This window comes from Ranitomeya variabilis, chromosome 6, assembly GCF_051348905.1.
Source record: "Ranitomeya variabilis isolate aRanVar5 chromosome 6, aRanVar5.hap1, whole genome shotgun sequence".
Lineage (NCBI taxonomy): Eukaryota > Metazoa > Chordata > Amphibia > Anura > Dendrobatidae > Ranitomeya > Ranitomeya variabilis.
In genome coordinates, this window is record NC_135237.1 from 79062036 (window position 1) to 79075944 (window position 13909).

The following is a 13909-nucleotide window of genomic DNA, read 5'->3' on the forward strand; positions in this document are numbered from 1 at the left end:
GGCAGAGCTTGGAAGAGAAGGAGTGCCATTTGACTTTTTCAATGCAGAATTGGCTGGAATTGAGATCGGACGCCATGTCGCGTTTGGAGAGCCCCTGATGTGCCTAAACAGTAGAAACCCCCCACAAGTGACAGCATTTTGGAAACTAGATCCCTTAAGGAACTTATCTAAATGTGTGGTGAGCACTTTGAACCCCCAAGTGCTTCACAGAAGTTTATAACGTAGAGCAGTGAAAATGAAAAATCGCATTTTTTACACAAAAATGATCTTTTCGCCCACAAATTCTTATTTTGACAAGGGTATCAGGAGAAATTAGATGACGAAAGTTGTTGTGCAATTTCTCCTGAGTACGTCAATACCCCATATGTGGTGGTAAACCGCTGTGTGGGCGCACGGCAGAGCTTGGAAGAGAAGGACCCATTAAGGAACTTATCTCGATGTGTGGTGAGCACTTTGAACCCCCAAGTGCTTCACAGAAATTTGTATCGTAGAGCCGTGAAAATAAAAAATCTTTTTTTTCCTCAAAAATGATTTTTAAGCTCGCAATTTTTTATTTTCTCAAGGGTAACAGGAGAAATTGGACCTCAAAATTTGTTGTCCAGTTTGTCCTGAGTACGCTGATACCCCATGGTCTTGGACGGGGCTCCAGGTACGGAATCCGCAGCATGGATTCGGGATAAAGCATCAGCCTTCCCATTACGAGAACCTGGACGGTACGAGATAACAAAGTTAAATTGATTTAAAAATAAGTTCCAACGAGCCTGACGAGGAGAAAGACATCTAGCGGATCTAAGGAACTCTAAATTGCGATGGTCAGTTAGCACTATGATCTGTTGTGCAGCTCCTTGCAGATGATGCCTCCATTCTTTGAAAGCCGCAATAATAGCCAGCAATTCCTTGTCTCCCACGTCGTAATTCTTCTCTGCTGAGGTTAGTCTACGGGAAAAGAAAGCACAAGGATGTAGCAGACCCTTCTCTCCAGTTCTTTGGGAGAGAATAGCCCCCAAAGCATTATCAGAAGCATCCACCACCACAATGAAAGAAAGTGTTGGATCTGGTTGTATCAACAGCGGTGCTGATGTGAAACAGATCTTAAGCCGATCAAAAGCTTCTTGAGCCTGTGATGACCACTTAAAGGGCTTTTCCTTCTTTGTCAAGGAAGTAATGGGACGGACAATATCAGAAAAATTTCGATTGAAGCGTCTGTAGAAATTTGCAAAACCAATAAAAACGTTGGACCTCCTTAACGTTCTTGGGTACCGGCCAGTCAAGGATAGCCTGAATCTTACCAAATTCCATGTTCAGCCCCTGGGGAGAGATGATATAACCTAAGAACTGTATCTCAGAACGATGGAACTCGCATTTCTCTGGCTTAATATACAGATGGTTCTCTTTCAGACGTCTTAAAACAGTTTTGACATGTTCTTCATGTTCCTGTAGAGAGTCAGAAAAGATTAGTATATCGTCCAAATAGATCACAACAAACTGGTCCAACAAATCTCTGAAAATGTGATCAGCAAGGTTTTGAAACGTTGCAGGGGCGTTACAAAGCCCGAAGGGCATCACAAGAGATTCAAAGTGTCCATACCAGCATCTGAATGCTGTCTTCCACTCATCCCCTGGACGAATACGCACCAAATTATAAGCCCCGCGAAGATCCAGTTTAGAGAACACCTTAGCATGGCGGACTCTTTCCAGTAATTCGTGAATCAGAGGCAAAGGGTAACGGTTTTGTACGATTACCTTATTGAGTTCCCGATAGTCAACACAGGGTCTCAGGGTCCCATCCTTCTTCTGTACAAAAAAGATAGGTGCCCCTGCTGGTGAGGAAGAAGGACTTATAAAGCCTTTGGCCAGATTTTCATCAATATACTCCTTTAAGGCTTGAAGCTCAGGTGCCTCCAAAGGGTATGCATTACCAAAAGGAATAGCTGCCCCAGGAAGCAACTCAATGGGACAGTCATAATGCCTGTGTGGAGGAAGCTAATCTGCATTCTTCTTGTCACAGATGTCAGAGAACTCTTTATATGCTGGAGGTAAAGAAAATACCAGTACATGTGGTTCCGTAGCGGTGGACTCAGGGACAGCTTCTGTTAAAGCTGAGTTGTTCCTTGTTGGAAAGATAATCTCCTTGGTCTCCCAGTTGATAATTGGGTTCTGAGAACGCAACCAAGGAATGCCTAAAATCACAGGAAAATGAGGAGAAGAAATTAGCAAGAAAGAAAGTTGCTCCTGATGATTAGGCTCCAACAAAATTTCAAGGGGTTCGGTCTCCTGATCCACAGGCTCAGAGATTAAAGGTGACCCATCCACTGTTTCCATGGTAATTGGAGAGGCTCTTTGCTGAATTTCAATACCATGTTCCTTGGCAAATGAGATATCCATGAAATTGCCACCTGCACCAGAGTCAATCATAGCTGCACTGGAAATCCACTGTCCTGAACACAGGATCTTAATAGGGAGAGAACAATGAGAGTTCTTTTCCTTAAGCTCCTTGGGGGTTGAAGTCATAGAAAGTGAATGGAATACAGCGTTTAAAGGCAGGCTACATTCAGAGATGTCAGATTCATCATCACAGTTGTCATACTCCCCTACTACTGCTAGCACCTTGTTAGGCCGTCTAGGACACTTAGGACAATTGATCAAGAAGTGGTCAGACTGGCCGCAGTAGAAACATAGACTTTCACGAAGGCGATGCTCCCGGCGCTCATTGATCTCGTGCCTCTGAACGGAATCAATTTGCATGGGCACCTCCTCCACCTCCCGAGATGTTTTACCTGCAGGCTCCTTGAAAGGAAGGGAAAAGTTAGAAATACGGTTATATGCAGCAAACTTCTCCTGCCTACGCTCAGTAAGGCGAATGTCAATGTGCACACAATGCTGTATAAATGTCTCTAGCTCTTGTGGTGACTCAGAGCGAGCTAGTTCATCTTTTACAATACTAGACAGACCCCTTTTAAAAAATAGGTAATTGTGCATAACTGTCCCAATTAGTATCTACCGCTAATCTCCTGAATTCAGTAGCATACTCAATAACAGAACGTTTTGCCTGGCGTAAAGACATTAAAGCAGATTCAGCGGTTGCACGGCGATTAGGATCATCAAACAATAATGCCATAGCTGCCAAGAAATCATCCAAGTTATTTAACCGTGGGTCACGAGACTCAATCATCGGATTCGCCCAGGCGTGTGCTCGTGCGGTCAGCAGCATTATTACACACAATACTTTGGATCTATCATTAGGAAAACGGTCAGCATGCACATCAAAATATAGCATACATTGATTCACAAAGCCACGAAATTTGTCGCGATCACCATTAAATCTGAATGGGGGCAACTTAGGTGGGCTAGCTGGTGGCGGTTGCCTAGAGGGAAAAGTCTCTTGTGCAGCTATTTGCGTGCTTATGTCCTGAAAAGCCCGTCCATACTGGGACTCTATGTTAGCAAGTTTGTTTTCCTGAGCAGCCATGCGGGTGCTTAAGTCCTGCAAAGTCTGTCCAAACACTTGTTGATGGAGTTCAAAGCTTCCAAACTTCTTTTGCAGACCTTCCACATCTTTCTGCAGTGATCTAATTATGGAAAACACCTGCTCTAGTCTGCTTTCTGCAGTCATTGTTCCAGCAGTCTCCTTTTTTTTTTAGGCTAGAGTATCCTGTAATAGTTCTAGAGGATAACTCAGAAGACTCTTTGCGTGGAACAAGACAACTACAGGACACAGTTTTATAAGTGGTAAAGTCTATATTATCACACAGTAATTCAAACAGGTGCAGAGAGAAACTCAAGTCCACAACACTTGGTGCAAATATCAAATGCAGCTCAGCAGTCTATAGGAAACTTCAGAGGAAAATGCAATCACGCAGAAAGTCTATGAAGCACAATTATTCTTGAGGATACTTGACACGAATAAGTCCTTGCTTAGTCCAAAACACAGATAGATATGCTTATAAGGCAGTTCAAATAATATCTTAGCTCAACCAGGGAGGTCTGGGTAATAGTCTCAGGTTCTTGCAGAGCAGAAACAGCTTACATGTCCAGCAAATGCAGATGGAAGCAAACACGAGCAGCAGATGAAGGAGGATTACTGGAACTGGTGTATGCAGCAGGAACTCAGAGCAGAGTAGCAGGATAACCCCACAGGTACACAGGAGCAGATATATAGCCAGGGAGTCACCAGAGGTCTGGAGCTGGATGCAAGGCAGAATACTCTAGCACAGACTGAAGGCTGGGGTGGAGTTTTATAGCAGGAAGACACAGTGCACATGAGACCAAAGGCACCATCTTGGAAAAGGGCAGTAATGCACAAAAAGGTAATAAAAAATGTTCAGAGTCCTGACACCTAACCCCAAAACACCCCTAACCCTAATCCCAACCCTAACCATAACTCTAATCAAAACCCTAAATCCAACACCACTAATTCTAATCTCAACTCTAACCTCAAACCTAACCCTAATCCCAATACACCCCTAACCCTAATCCCAACCCTAACCTTAACCCTAATCCCAAACCTATCCCTAATCCAAAACGTAACCCTATTGCCAACCCTAACCCTAATCCCAACTCTAACCCTAACTTTAACCCCAACCTTAGCCCTACCCCTAACTTTAGCCCCAACCCTAACCCTAGCCCCAACCCTAACCCTAACTTTAGCTCCAACCCTAACCCTAACTTTAGCCCCAAATAACCCTAGCCCTAACCCTAACCCTAATTGGAAAATAGAAAGACATCCTTTTTTTATTTTATTATTTTTCCTAACTAAGGGGGTGATAAGGGGGGGGTATTTACTATTTTTTTTATTTTGATCACTGTGATAGGATCTCACAGTGACCAAAATAAAACAAGAGGAAGAATCTTCCTCTGCCGACCGGCAGATCACGGCGGGTGATCTGCGCATGTGCCCACCATTTTCTTACCAAAGCAAGAAGCCGGCGGCCAGCAGAGGAAGCAGGAGGACCCAGGGACTCTGGTAAGTATAACAGGGTCCCCGATCCCCCTATTTCTCTGTCCTCTGATCTGCGATCACATCAGAGGACAGAGAATGACACACCGCATTTTTTTTTTTTGCGGTAAAAACCGACCCCAATCATGTTCTTTGGGTTCTTGGTTACCCTGGCAGCCGAGACCCCAAAGATCTGCCAGGTGCCGGCGGCGGGTGCACTGCGCATGCGCCTGCCGTTTTTTGCCAGAAGAAGATGGCGGCGCCCATGGGGAACCACGAGGAGCACCGGGGGAGACGGGTGAGTATCAGGGGCAATCGGGGACCCCATTTCTCTGTCCCCTGATGTGCCATCACATTGGAGGACAGAGAAATTAAATGGCAAATCGTTTTTTGGGTTTTTTTTGCGAGCTCCGGTAAACGGTTAATTACCGGCGATCGCAACTCGGGGGTTGGCAAAAACTGACCCGAATTATGTTCTCTGGGGTCTCGGCTACCACCGGCAACCGAAACTCCAGAGAAAATCTGACTCTGGGGGTGCTATACACTTTTTCCACAGCGCCGTTAATTATTGGCGCTGTGGTTTAATTCCCCTTAACTGCCGCCGTTAAAAGGCGTATTGGCGGTCGTTAAGGGGTTAAAGCTTTGGAAATCATTTTGTATCGAAATCCGGCTTTAAACTTCTCCACAACAGTATCACAGAACTGCCTGTTGTGTTCCTTGGTCTTCATGATGCTCTCTGTGCTTCAGACAGAGCCATGAGACTATCACTGAGCAGGTGCATTTATATAGAGACTTGATTACACACAGGTGGATTATATTTTCATCATTTGGCATTTAGGACAACATTGGATCATTCAGAGATCCACAATGAACTTCTGGAGTGAGTTTGCTGCACTGAAAAGTAAATAATAATATTGCACATCCCACTTTTCAGTTTTTGAATTTCCACAAAAATTTAAAATAACCAATAAATTTCGTTCAACTTCACAATTGTGTTCCACTTGTTGTTGATTCTTCCCCCAAAAATGTACATTTGGTATCTTTATGTTTGAAGCATGATATGTGGAAAAAGGTTGAAAAGTTCCAGGGAGCCGAATACTTTCGCAAGACACTGTATATATATTTTAAAGTGAAGCTCAATGGTCAATAGCTTAAAGGGATTGTCCAGTATAATTAAAACATGGCTGTTTTCTTCTAAAAACAGTGCTGCTACTATCCACAGGCTGTATATGTGATTGCGCATTACTCCTATTTGGTTCAGTGCAGTTAAAATGCAATACCAAACACAATCTGTGGAAGGGAGTGGCGCTGTTCCTGAATTAAAGCCGCTATATCTTTCTCAACCTGTACAGTCCTTTTAAATATCAGTTACCTATTATTATTATTATCATAATCATTATCATTAGCTGCTGAGTGACTAGAATGAGCTCCAGGCAAACGTAGAAAAATTAGAGTTCCCTGCTGATGCCCTGCAGATCACAGACATTACAGTTATGCTCAAAAGTTTTCATATCCGACAGATTTTTTGCTTTCTTGGCCTTTTTTCCGGAGAATATGAATGATAACACCAAAACTTTTTCTCCACTCATGGTGGAGCTATTTATTGTCAAACTATTGCTTTCTCTCTTTAAATATTAATGACAACTCAAAACATTCAAATGACCCTGATCAAAAGTTCACATACCCTGGTGATTTTGGTCTGATAACATGCACAGAAGTTGACACAAATGGGTTTGAATGGCTACTAAAAGTAACATCCTCACCTGTGACCTGTTGGCTTGTGTGTGCGTGCATAAAAGCTGAGTGAGTTTCTGGGATCCAAACAGGCTCTTGCATCTTTCATCCAGCCACTGATGTTTCTGGATTGTGAGTCATGGGGAAGCAAAAGAATTGTGCAACAGATCTACGGGAAAAGGTAGTTGAACTGTATAAAACAGGAAAGGGATGCAAAAAGTGTTCAAACTGTGATTAACAAATGAAAAATCAGGGGCTCTGTAAAAACAAAAACCATGGTCAGGTAGACCAACAAAAATGTCATCCACAACTGCCAGGAAAATTGTTTGGGATGCAAAGAAAAGACCACAAATAACATCAGATGAAATACAAGACTCTCTGAAAACTAGCAGTCTGGCTGTTTCAAGATGCACAATAAGGAGGCACTTTAAGAAAAATGGGCTGCATGGTTAAGTCGCCAGATTAAAGCCATTACTGTGCAAATGCCGCAAAATAACTCGCATACAATACGCAAAACAGCACAGACACAAACCTCAACTTCTGAAACAAGGTAATTTGGAGTGATGAGACCAAAATTGAACTTTTTGGCCACAACCATAAACGTTACATTAGGAGAGAGGTTAACAAGGGCTATGATGAAAGGAACACCATTCCTACTGTAAAGCACGGACGTGGATCGCTGATGTTTGGGGATGTGTGAGCTACAACATAACAGGAAACTTGGTCATTGTTGAAGGAAAGATGAATGTAGCACGCTATCATCAAATACTAAAGACAAGTTTGCACTCATCAGCCGGGAAGCTGCGCATGACACGTACTTCGACGTTCCAATATGACAACGATCCAAAACATAAGGCCAAGTTGACCTGCCATTGGATACTGCAGAACAAAGTGAAGGTTCTGGAGTGGCCATCTCGGTCCACTGACCTCAATATCATTGAGCCACTCTGGGGAGATCTCAAGCATGCAGCTCATGCTAAACAGCCCAGGAATTTACAGGAACTGGAGGCTTTTTTCCAGGAAGAGTGGGCAGCTTTACCATCTGAGAAAATAAAGAACCTCATCCATGACTACCACGAAAGATTTCAAGCTGTCATTGATGTTAGAGGGGGCAATACACGGTATTAAGAAATCGGGTATGTAAACTTTTCATCGGGGTCATTTGGATGTTTTGGGTTGTCACTATGATTTAAAAAGAGAATACACATTAGTTTGACAATAAATAGCTTCACCCAACCACTAACCATGAGTGGAGAAAAAGTTTTGGTGTTATCATTCATATTCTCTGAAAAAAGGAAAAGAAAGCAAAAGTTCTGCCGGGGTATGTAAACTTTTGAGAACAACTGTATATGGCCATGAGAAGTCAGGAATGGATTACTAAATGCTGCAAGCAAGGAAAAACACTCAGTGTTTTATTAGGCTTTGTCTATACGATCAGGAAAATGCAGTGTTTTGGAGGCAGCGTAGTTTTGCTGCATCCAAAACGCTGAGTTCTAATCTTGCAGTGAAATTCAGTAAACCATGCGGATTTACCGCATCTTATAACTGGCTATGGGTGAGACTATGCAGCAGAGAACGTTAGATAATTGACATGCTGTGGCTCGTAAACCCGCACCGTGGGTGAGTTTAGGCAGCATTAAATAGAAGCACAGTGGGCATGGGATTTCTATAAATCTCATCCACTGTGCTTGTAATGTAGAAAGCTGCGTTTTGGTCACAGTGCAGGTTAGCTGCATCCAAATCGCAGTTCTTCATGATCATGGGCACGTAGCCTTAGCCTCATGGTATTGTGGATGAGATAAGAAGCTCATGCATTCCCAAACCCGGATTCACAAGCGGATCACTGCAAAGTCACTGAATACTATGTTATATAGAAAAAAAAACAGTTCTCAAAGATTTACTCTGGCTTTACAAGATTGTAGGACATCAGATGAAATTAAAGGGACGGAGATAGCTTTAATTCTTGATTTTTTTAAATAAAAGAAAATTTCGAGCATCAAAGAAAAAAATACTAATTTTGTGCCATAATCATAAACAGAATTGATGATATTTAATAATACATCCAGCAAGCTAATAAAAGATAGTTTGCCACCATTTTTGAAGAGAAAATCAACCACAAAGGTGGACAAAATGAGATAGTATGGCATCATCACCATAAGGTGATTCTCCTGACACCTAGAACTCAAAGATATTTCCAGAATCTGTCCTTTTCTTAATCCTCAACCTACTAAAATGTTAGTGTATGCCCTCATTATCTCCCACCTCGACTACTGCAATATCCTCTTCGGTGGCCTCCCAGCTCACACTCTCGCACCCCTCCAGTTCATCATAAGAGTATGTGTCCAAGATCAAGAATAGCAGCATTTTGCCCGCAGTGCACTTGTGCTGCGTTCGAAACGCTGCTTTGTACAGTACAAGCACAGAGGATGGGATTTATAGAAATCTCATGCCCATTGTGCTTTTATTTGATGTTGCGTAAACTCACCAGCGGTGCGGAATTAAGAGCTGTAGCATGTAATTTTCTGTTGTGGAGACACGAGTCTCCGCAACAGAAATTTCCACAATAGATATGTATTGGATGCAGTAAATCCGGATGGTTCAGTGAACACATGTGGATTTATCTACGTGATTAGAATGCAGCTCTTTGGATGCAGCAAAAATACCCAGTTACTTCCTGATCGTAGAAACCTAGCTAAGGGCTTGTTCACACTTTGCAGATTTTGCTGCGCATTTTTCCGCAGCGGATTTTGAAAAACCGCAGTGCAAAACCGCTGCGGTTTTCACTGCGGATTTTCCTGCGGTTTCTTCTGCGGATTCCTCTGCGGGTTTTCAACAGCACTTTCCTATTGGTGCATGTTGAAAACCACTGCGGAATCCGCAGAAAGAAGTGACATGCTCCTTTTTTTTCCGCAATTTCGTGCGGTTTTTTAAGGGATTTTCCGCAATGTGGGGACAGCGGTTTTTGTTTTCCATAGGGTAACATTGTACTGTACCCTGCATGGAAAACTGCTGCGGATCCGCAGCGTCAAATCCGCTGCGGATCCGCAGCAAAAAACGCAAAGTGTGAACATAGCCTAACTCTGCTGCCCGACTTCCAACACTGACCTACAAAACCATCCATAATCTTCTTCTCCGTATATCTCTGAGCTAATCTCCCGATATCTTCCAACACACAACCTCCAGTCCTCCCAAGACCGCCTTCTCTTCTCCACACTCATATGTCCCTCACCCAATCGTAAGACATCTGACTGAGTGCAGTCTGATTTCCACCGATGGATAGAATGGAGAAGATAGTCTTTTTTTTCTCCATTCTCCATACTAGCTCACACTCTGATACGTTTGGTCAGAGTGTGATTTACATAATTGGCCCGATTCTCTGGAATGAGAGTCTATACCTTCATCTGTACCTAGCCTCACAGTTGGGTAACACCTTCAATTGGTAACACCCAGTGTCAATTTATTCAGAAATTGCCAGGAAAATTTACAGAGGAAGGGCCCAGGATATTAAAAAAAAAAAAATAGTATGAAGAAATTTTATGTCATGGCCCATGGGGAATGCAATTTTTTTTTACTAAAACAGACGTGTCATCAGAACTGGTAGATTAAAGACATTTTAGCACTAATCTGTTGAATATATCAGTTTTAGGGCTCACTCATACGAACACATAACTGGGACGAGTACAATCTGAAAAAAAAAAAAGTGATAGTACTCAGACCAATGTAAATCTATGAGGCAGGGCAGAGCTACATATTTTTTCTCATCTGTATTTGGTGTGAAAAAAATTGCAGCATGCTGAGATATCACTCCAAAATCGGATGGGTGTGAGAGAAAAATCGCATACGAACCATCAGTACAACATCCGATTTTTACGGATACATTACAATTAGCACAGGAAACTGATAATACGGATGACAAATGAGAAAAAAAAATCATCACACTTTTCTGGATGAGAATGGTGCTGGTTTTTTAGGCACACGTGTGACCCCAGCCTTATTTCTTGTATAGAGAGTTTGCACTGACCTTACATGTGAAGTAAAAGCCTGACTCCCGGATGTGCCTTTAATTATATATTATATGTAGATTACAAGTCAGCAAAAGCTCCCTGTAATAAGGGAATAAAGTATTTTTCTTGACATTCTCCTCAAGGTGACTGCCGTGAATGTGATGTATAGACGTTAATGTGTAACAGCCGGCAGCTTTGCTTTCAGTCCCCACAACTCACTATTCTGTATTGGGAAGCATAAGTCATTGATTTTATGAGGTCTCTTTAGCTAGCTTTCAAGGAAAGACGTTTTTATCTCCTGTAACATGACGACAGCTGTTACCTTGTATACCGGTATAAAAATAGTGACTCGTTTCATCAAGGCGGGAGGAGGAGAAAAAATATTTGTTTAGAAATGTTCAACTTTGACTTTGCCAAACTCAGCCGGGTGTGTACACGCCCGACATGTTCCCGAACACATTTACTTGTTCTGTTACCAGCAGTAAAAACTGTGCAGTCTCTCTATGTGACTGCCGGCATATGAATCCTCACAGCGTGCAGTGTGTACACTGTCAGGATTCCCCAGCACCAAGAGTGGGCAGTCATGTGACCTCAACAATGCGATTTGCATACTTCCAGCCACATTCTGACTTGATGTGTCCGGCCTCGCTCATTTTACTTGTACTGAACGAGGCTACGCACACTTGATCGCATATATGCGCACGCACCCGCCAGATGTGAGTGCCGGCAATGGAGAATCCTGACAGTGAGCGCACTGCGCACTGTATGGATTCACAGTACCTCAAGGCCAGACAACTCCTGTAACTTATTAATGTATAAAGGGAACCTCCAACGTTACAGACATTGCATCCAGGATATGCACATTGGACACATTCCCCCAACATAGTCCAGGTTAAACCTTCGCAGAGCACAGTGTGGTTTTGGATTGGTTGCATAATTGTGGCAGATTTAGGCTCTGGCTGCATGGCGATTTGGGCTGTGACACCGGATAAGTAACCAATAATCTCACTATGCTGCTGCTATACCACAGTGTAATGTAGGCAAACAGGTTTGCATTGTGACCCCAGGGTACTGCAGTAAGCAGGTCACAAAAACTCCAACTGGTTCGGACTTTCTCTGCCATGGTCGCAGTACCCTACAGGCTGCAACGTGACCCATTCTCCTTGCATTACACTATGATATAGCAGCTGCACAGAGCATTATTTGGCTATCTTACCTGTATATCCAAATTCACCATGTAGCCTAAGCCTTACTGATTTAGGTTCTATGTATGGATTGGAAAGAGAGGCAACAGCAGAAAATATATTCATGAGGGAAGCTATAAGTGCACCCTCTATAAGTTCTATGGTTTTAAGTATCTGGGCATAATAAGAAAATTATCTGGTTTTCAGAAAGTCTTCAAATTATTTAAATGCAACCTCAAATGAACAATACATGACAAGCTCCAGTGTAATTATTTATTTAACAAAAAATAGGCCAAAATGCCGAAGCAGGGCGTGATAAATTAAGTACACCCCATGAATCAATAGCTTGTAGAACCACATTAACAGCAATAAATGAAAGTAATCAGATTCAATATGACTTTATCAGTCTCCCACATCGTCCCGCAAACGCCCAATTTCAGATAAAGCTTCCATCCAATCTACATATCGAGCTAGAGATCTGCCTGTACGATATCCATCTCCTAGGGCGATAGGGTGGTGGTTCTTCTGCATGCTTCAGCAAGGAGTCACATACGGAAACACCCTTCATATCGATCTCCCCTTGCAAATGATAGTTGGCCAAACTACCAGCAAAGCTTACAATTCACTTATCATTTCTCATGGCAATCCTTATGGTTATTCCTATTATGTTCTTTCTATGTAACATAGAAAAATATCCTTGATTATGCTGCATAACCTTTATAGAAAAATTGTGTTTACAGGGCAGTGTCTCATGGAAGGAGACGGATGATGCTTCCCATTAACCAGTCACAGCACGGCAGTGGAGAACACTTCAAGTAATAAAGTAACAAGAAAAGTAGGAAATTCTTACCTTAGTTACACAATGAATATAATTTCGTCTCTGCGAGGTCTCTCTGTCGGGACCAATGTTGTCACCTTTACTTGTCACAGTTCCCAAACCTGTAACCTGAGCCCAGGCTCACCTGCAGTGATCCTCCTACATGCTGGGCCAACCCACCCAGAATTCTCCGACCAAGCACCCTACCCACAGGACAGGGGGGAGAATGTGCTGCTCAGCGAGTCAATGAGTAATTTGGTTTCCTTAAGTTAGAATGGGAAGGTTGCACTGTTAAAATGATACGAAGTAGTTAACTGCATTAGTAAATGATATACAAGGAGACGGAAAAAAATCACAGCTCGCAATACTACATGAAGGTTAGACTCTGCGAAATATGGGAAGTGTATTGTTTCTGGAGCAGGAAATTTGTTGGTAACACAGGGATTATTACTATATTAGTGCTTCATGTTTATTGTCTGTCATTTACATGTAGCAATTGTTCCAAATGATCACTTATAATGAGAATTGCCTTGACATAAAGCAATTAACTATATTGTGTCAGAGGATTAATCTTAGGGAAGAGTCACGCGCCATATGTTAGGGTTTGGCGGAACGCACCAAATATATATTTATAGAGTAATCGGTGCGTTCGCAACCCGGGGCCCACCGTGCAGGAGTAAAACCCGCTGCTAGTAACTGACGGTACTATATGGCAGTATAAGTGAACTCTCTTACTTCACAGAGTCACTAAAGACAAGAGAACGCTGTGCCCTGTTAACCTCACAGAGGAGCACAGCTACCAAATAGAGCGAACAGTGGTCATGCAGTCAGAATAGCACACACAAAACTCCTCACCGGAGGTGCTGGTATTCTAGGGGCTTATTTCAGCCGGACCCTGAATCCACTCACACAAAACTCACCAGAGGTGCCGGTATTCTAGGGGCTTATTTCAGCCGAACCCTGAAACCACATACATATGACCACACTGGCGCAGAACACATAAGTTAGGCTACGTTCACATTTGCGTTGTGCGCCGCTGCGTCGGCGACTCAACGCACAATGCAGACAAAAACGCAACAAAACGCACGCTAAAACGCTGCATTTTGCGACGCATGCGTCCTTTTTTGCCGAAAGTTGGACGCAAAAAAAATGCAACTTGCTGCATTTTCTGCGCCCAACGCTTGCGGCCAAAAAAACGCATGCGTTGCAAAACGCAGCACAACGCATGTCCATG

The 13909-nt window shown here is 42.9% G+C and overlaps 1 protein-coding gene across 2 annotated transcripts in view; it reads right to left on the bottom strand.

The window, feature by feature from the left end:
• Positions 1-12912, bottom strand: part of VILL (villin like) — a 93768-nt gene extending 80856 nt beyond the window's left edge. The window contains exon 1 of one of the 2 annotated variants that reach the window (XM_077268708.1): positions 12709-12912. Coding sequence is in view for 1 of the 2 variants with exons in the window: in XM_077268707.1 (XP_077124822.1) it covers positions 6700-6779 (80 nt within the window). In the remaining variant the exon portion in view is untranslated. Of the gene's footprint in view, positions 1-6699; positions 6795-12708 lie in introns of those variants that run through there. The other variant, XM_077268707.1, reaches the window with a different exon arrangement.
• Positions 12913-13909: the final 997 nt, after the last annotated feature.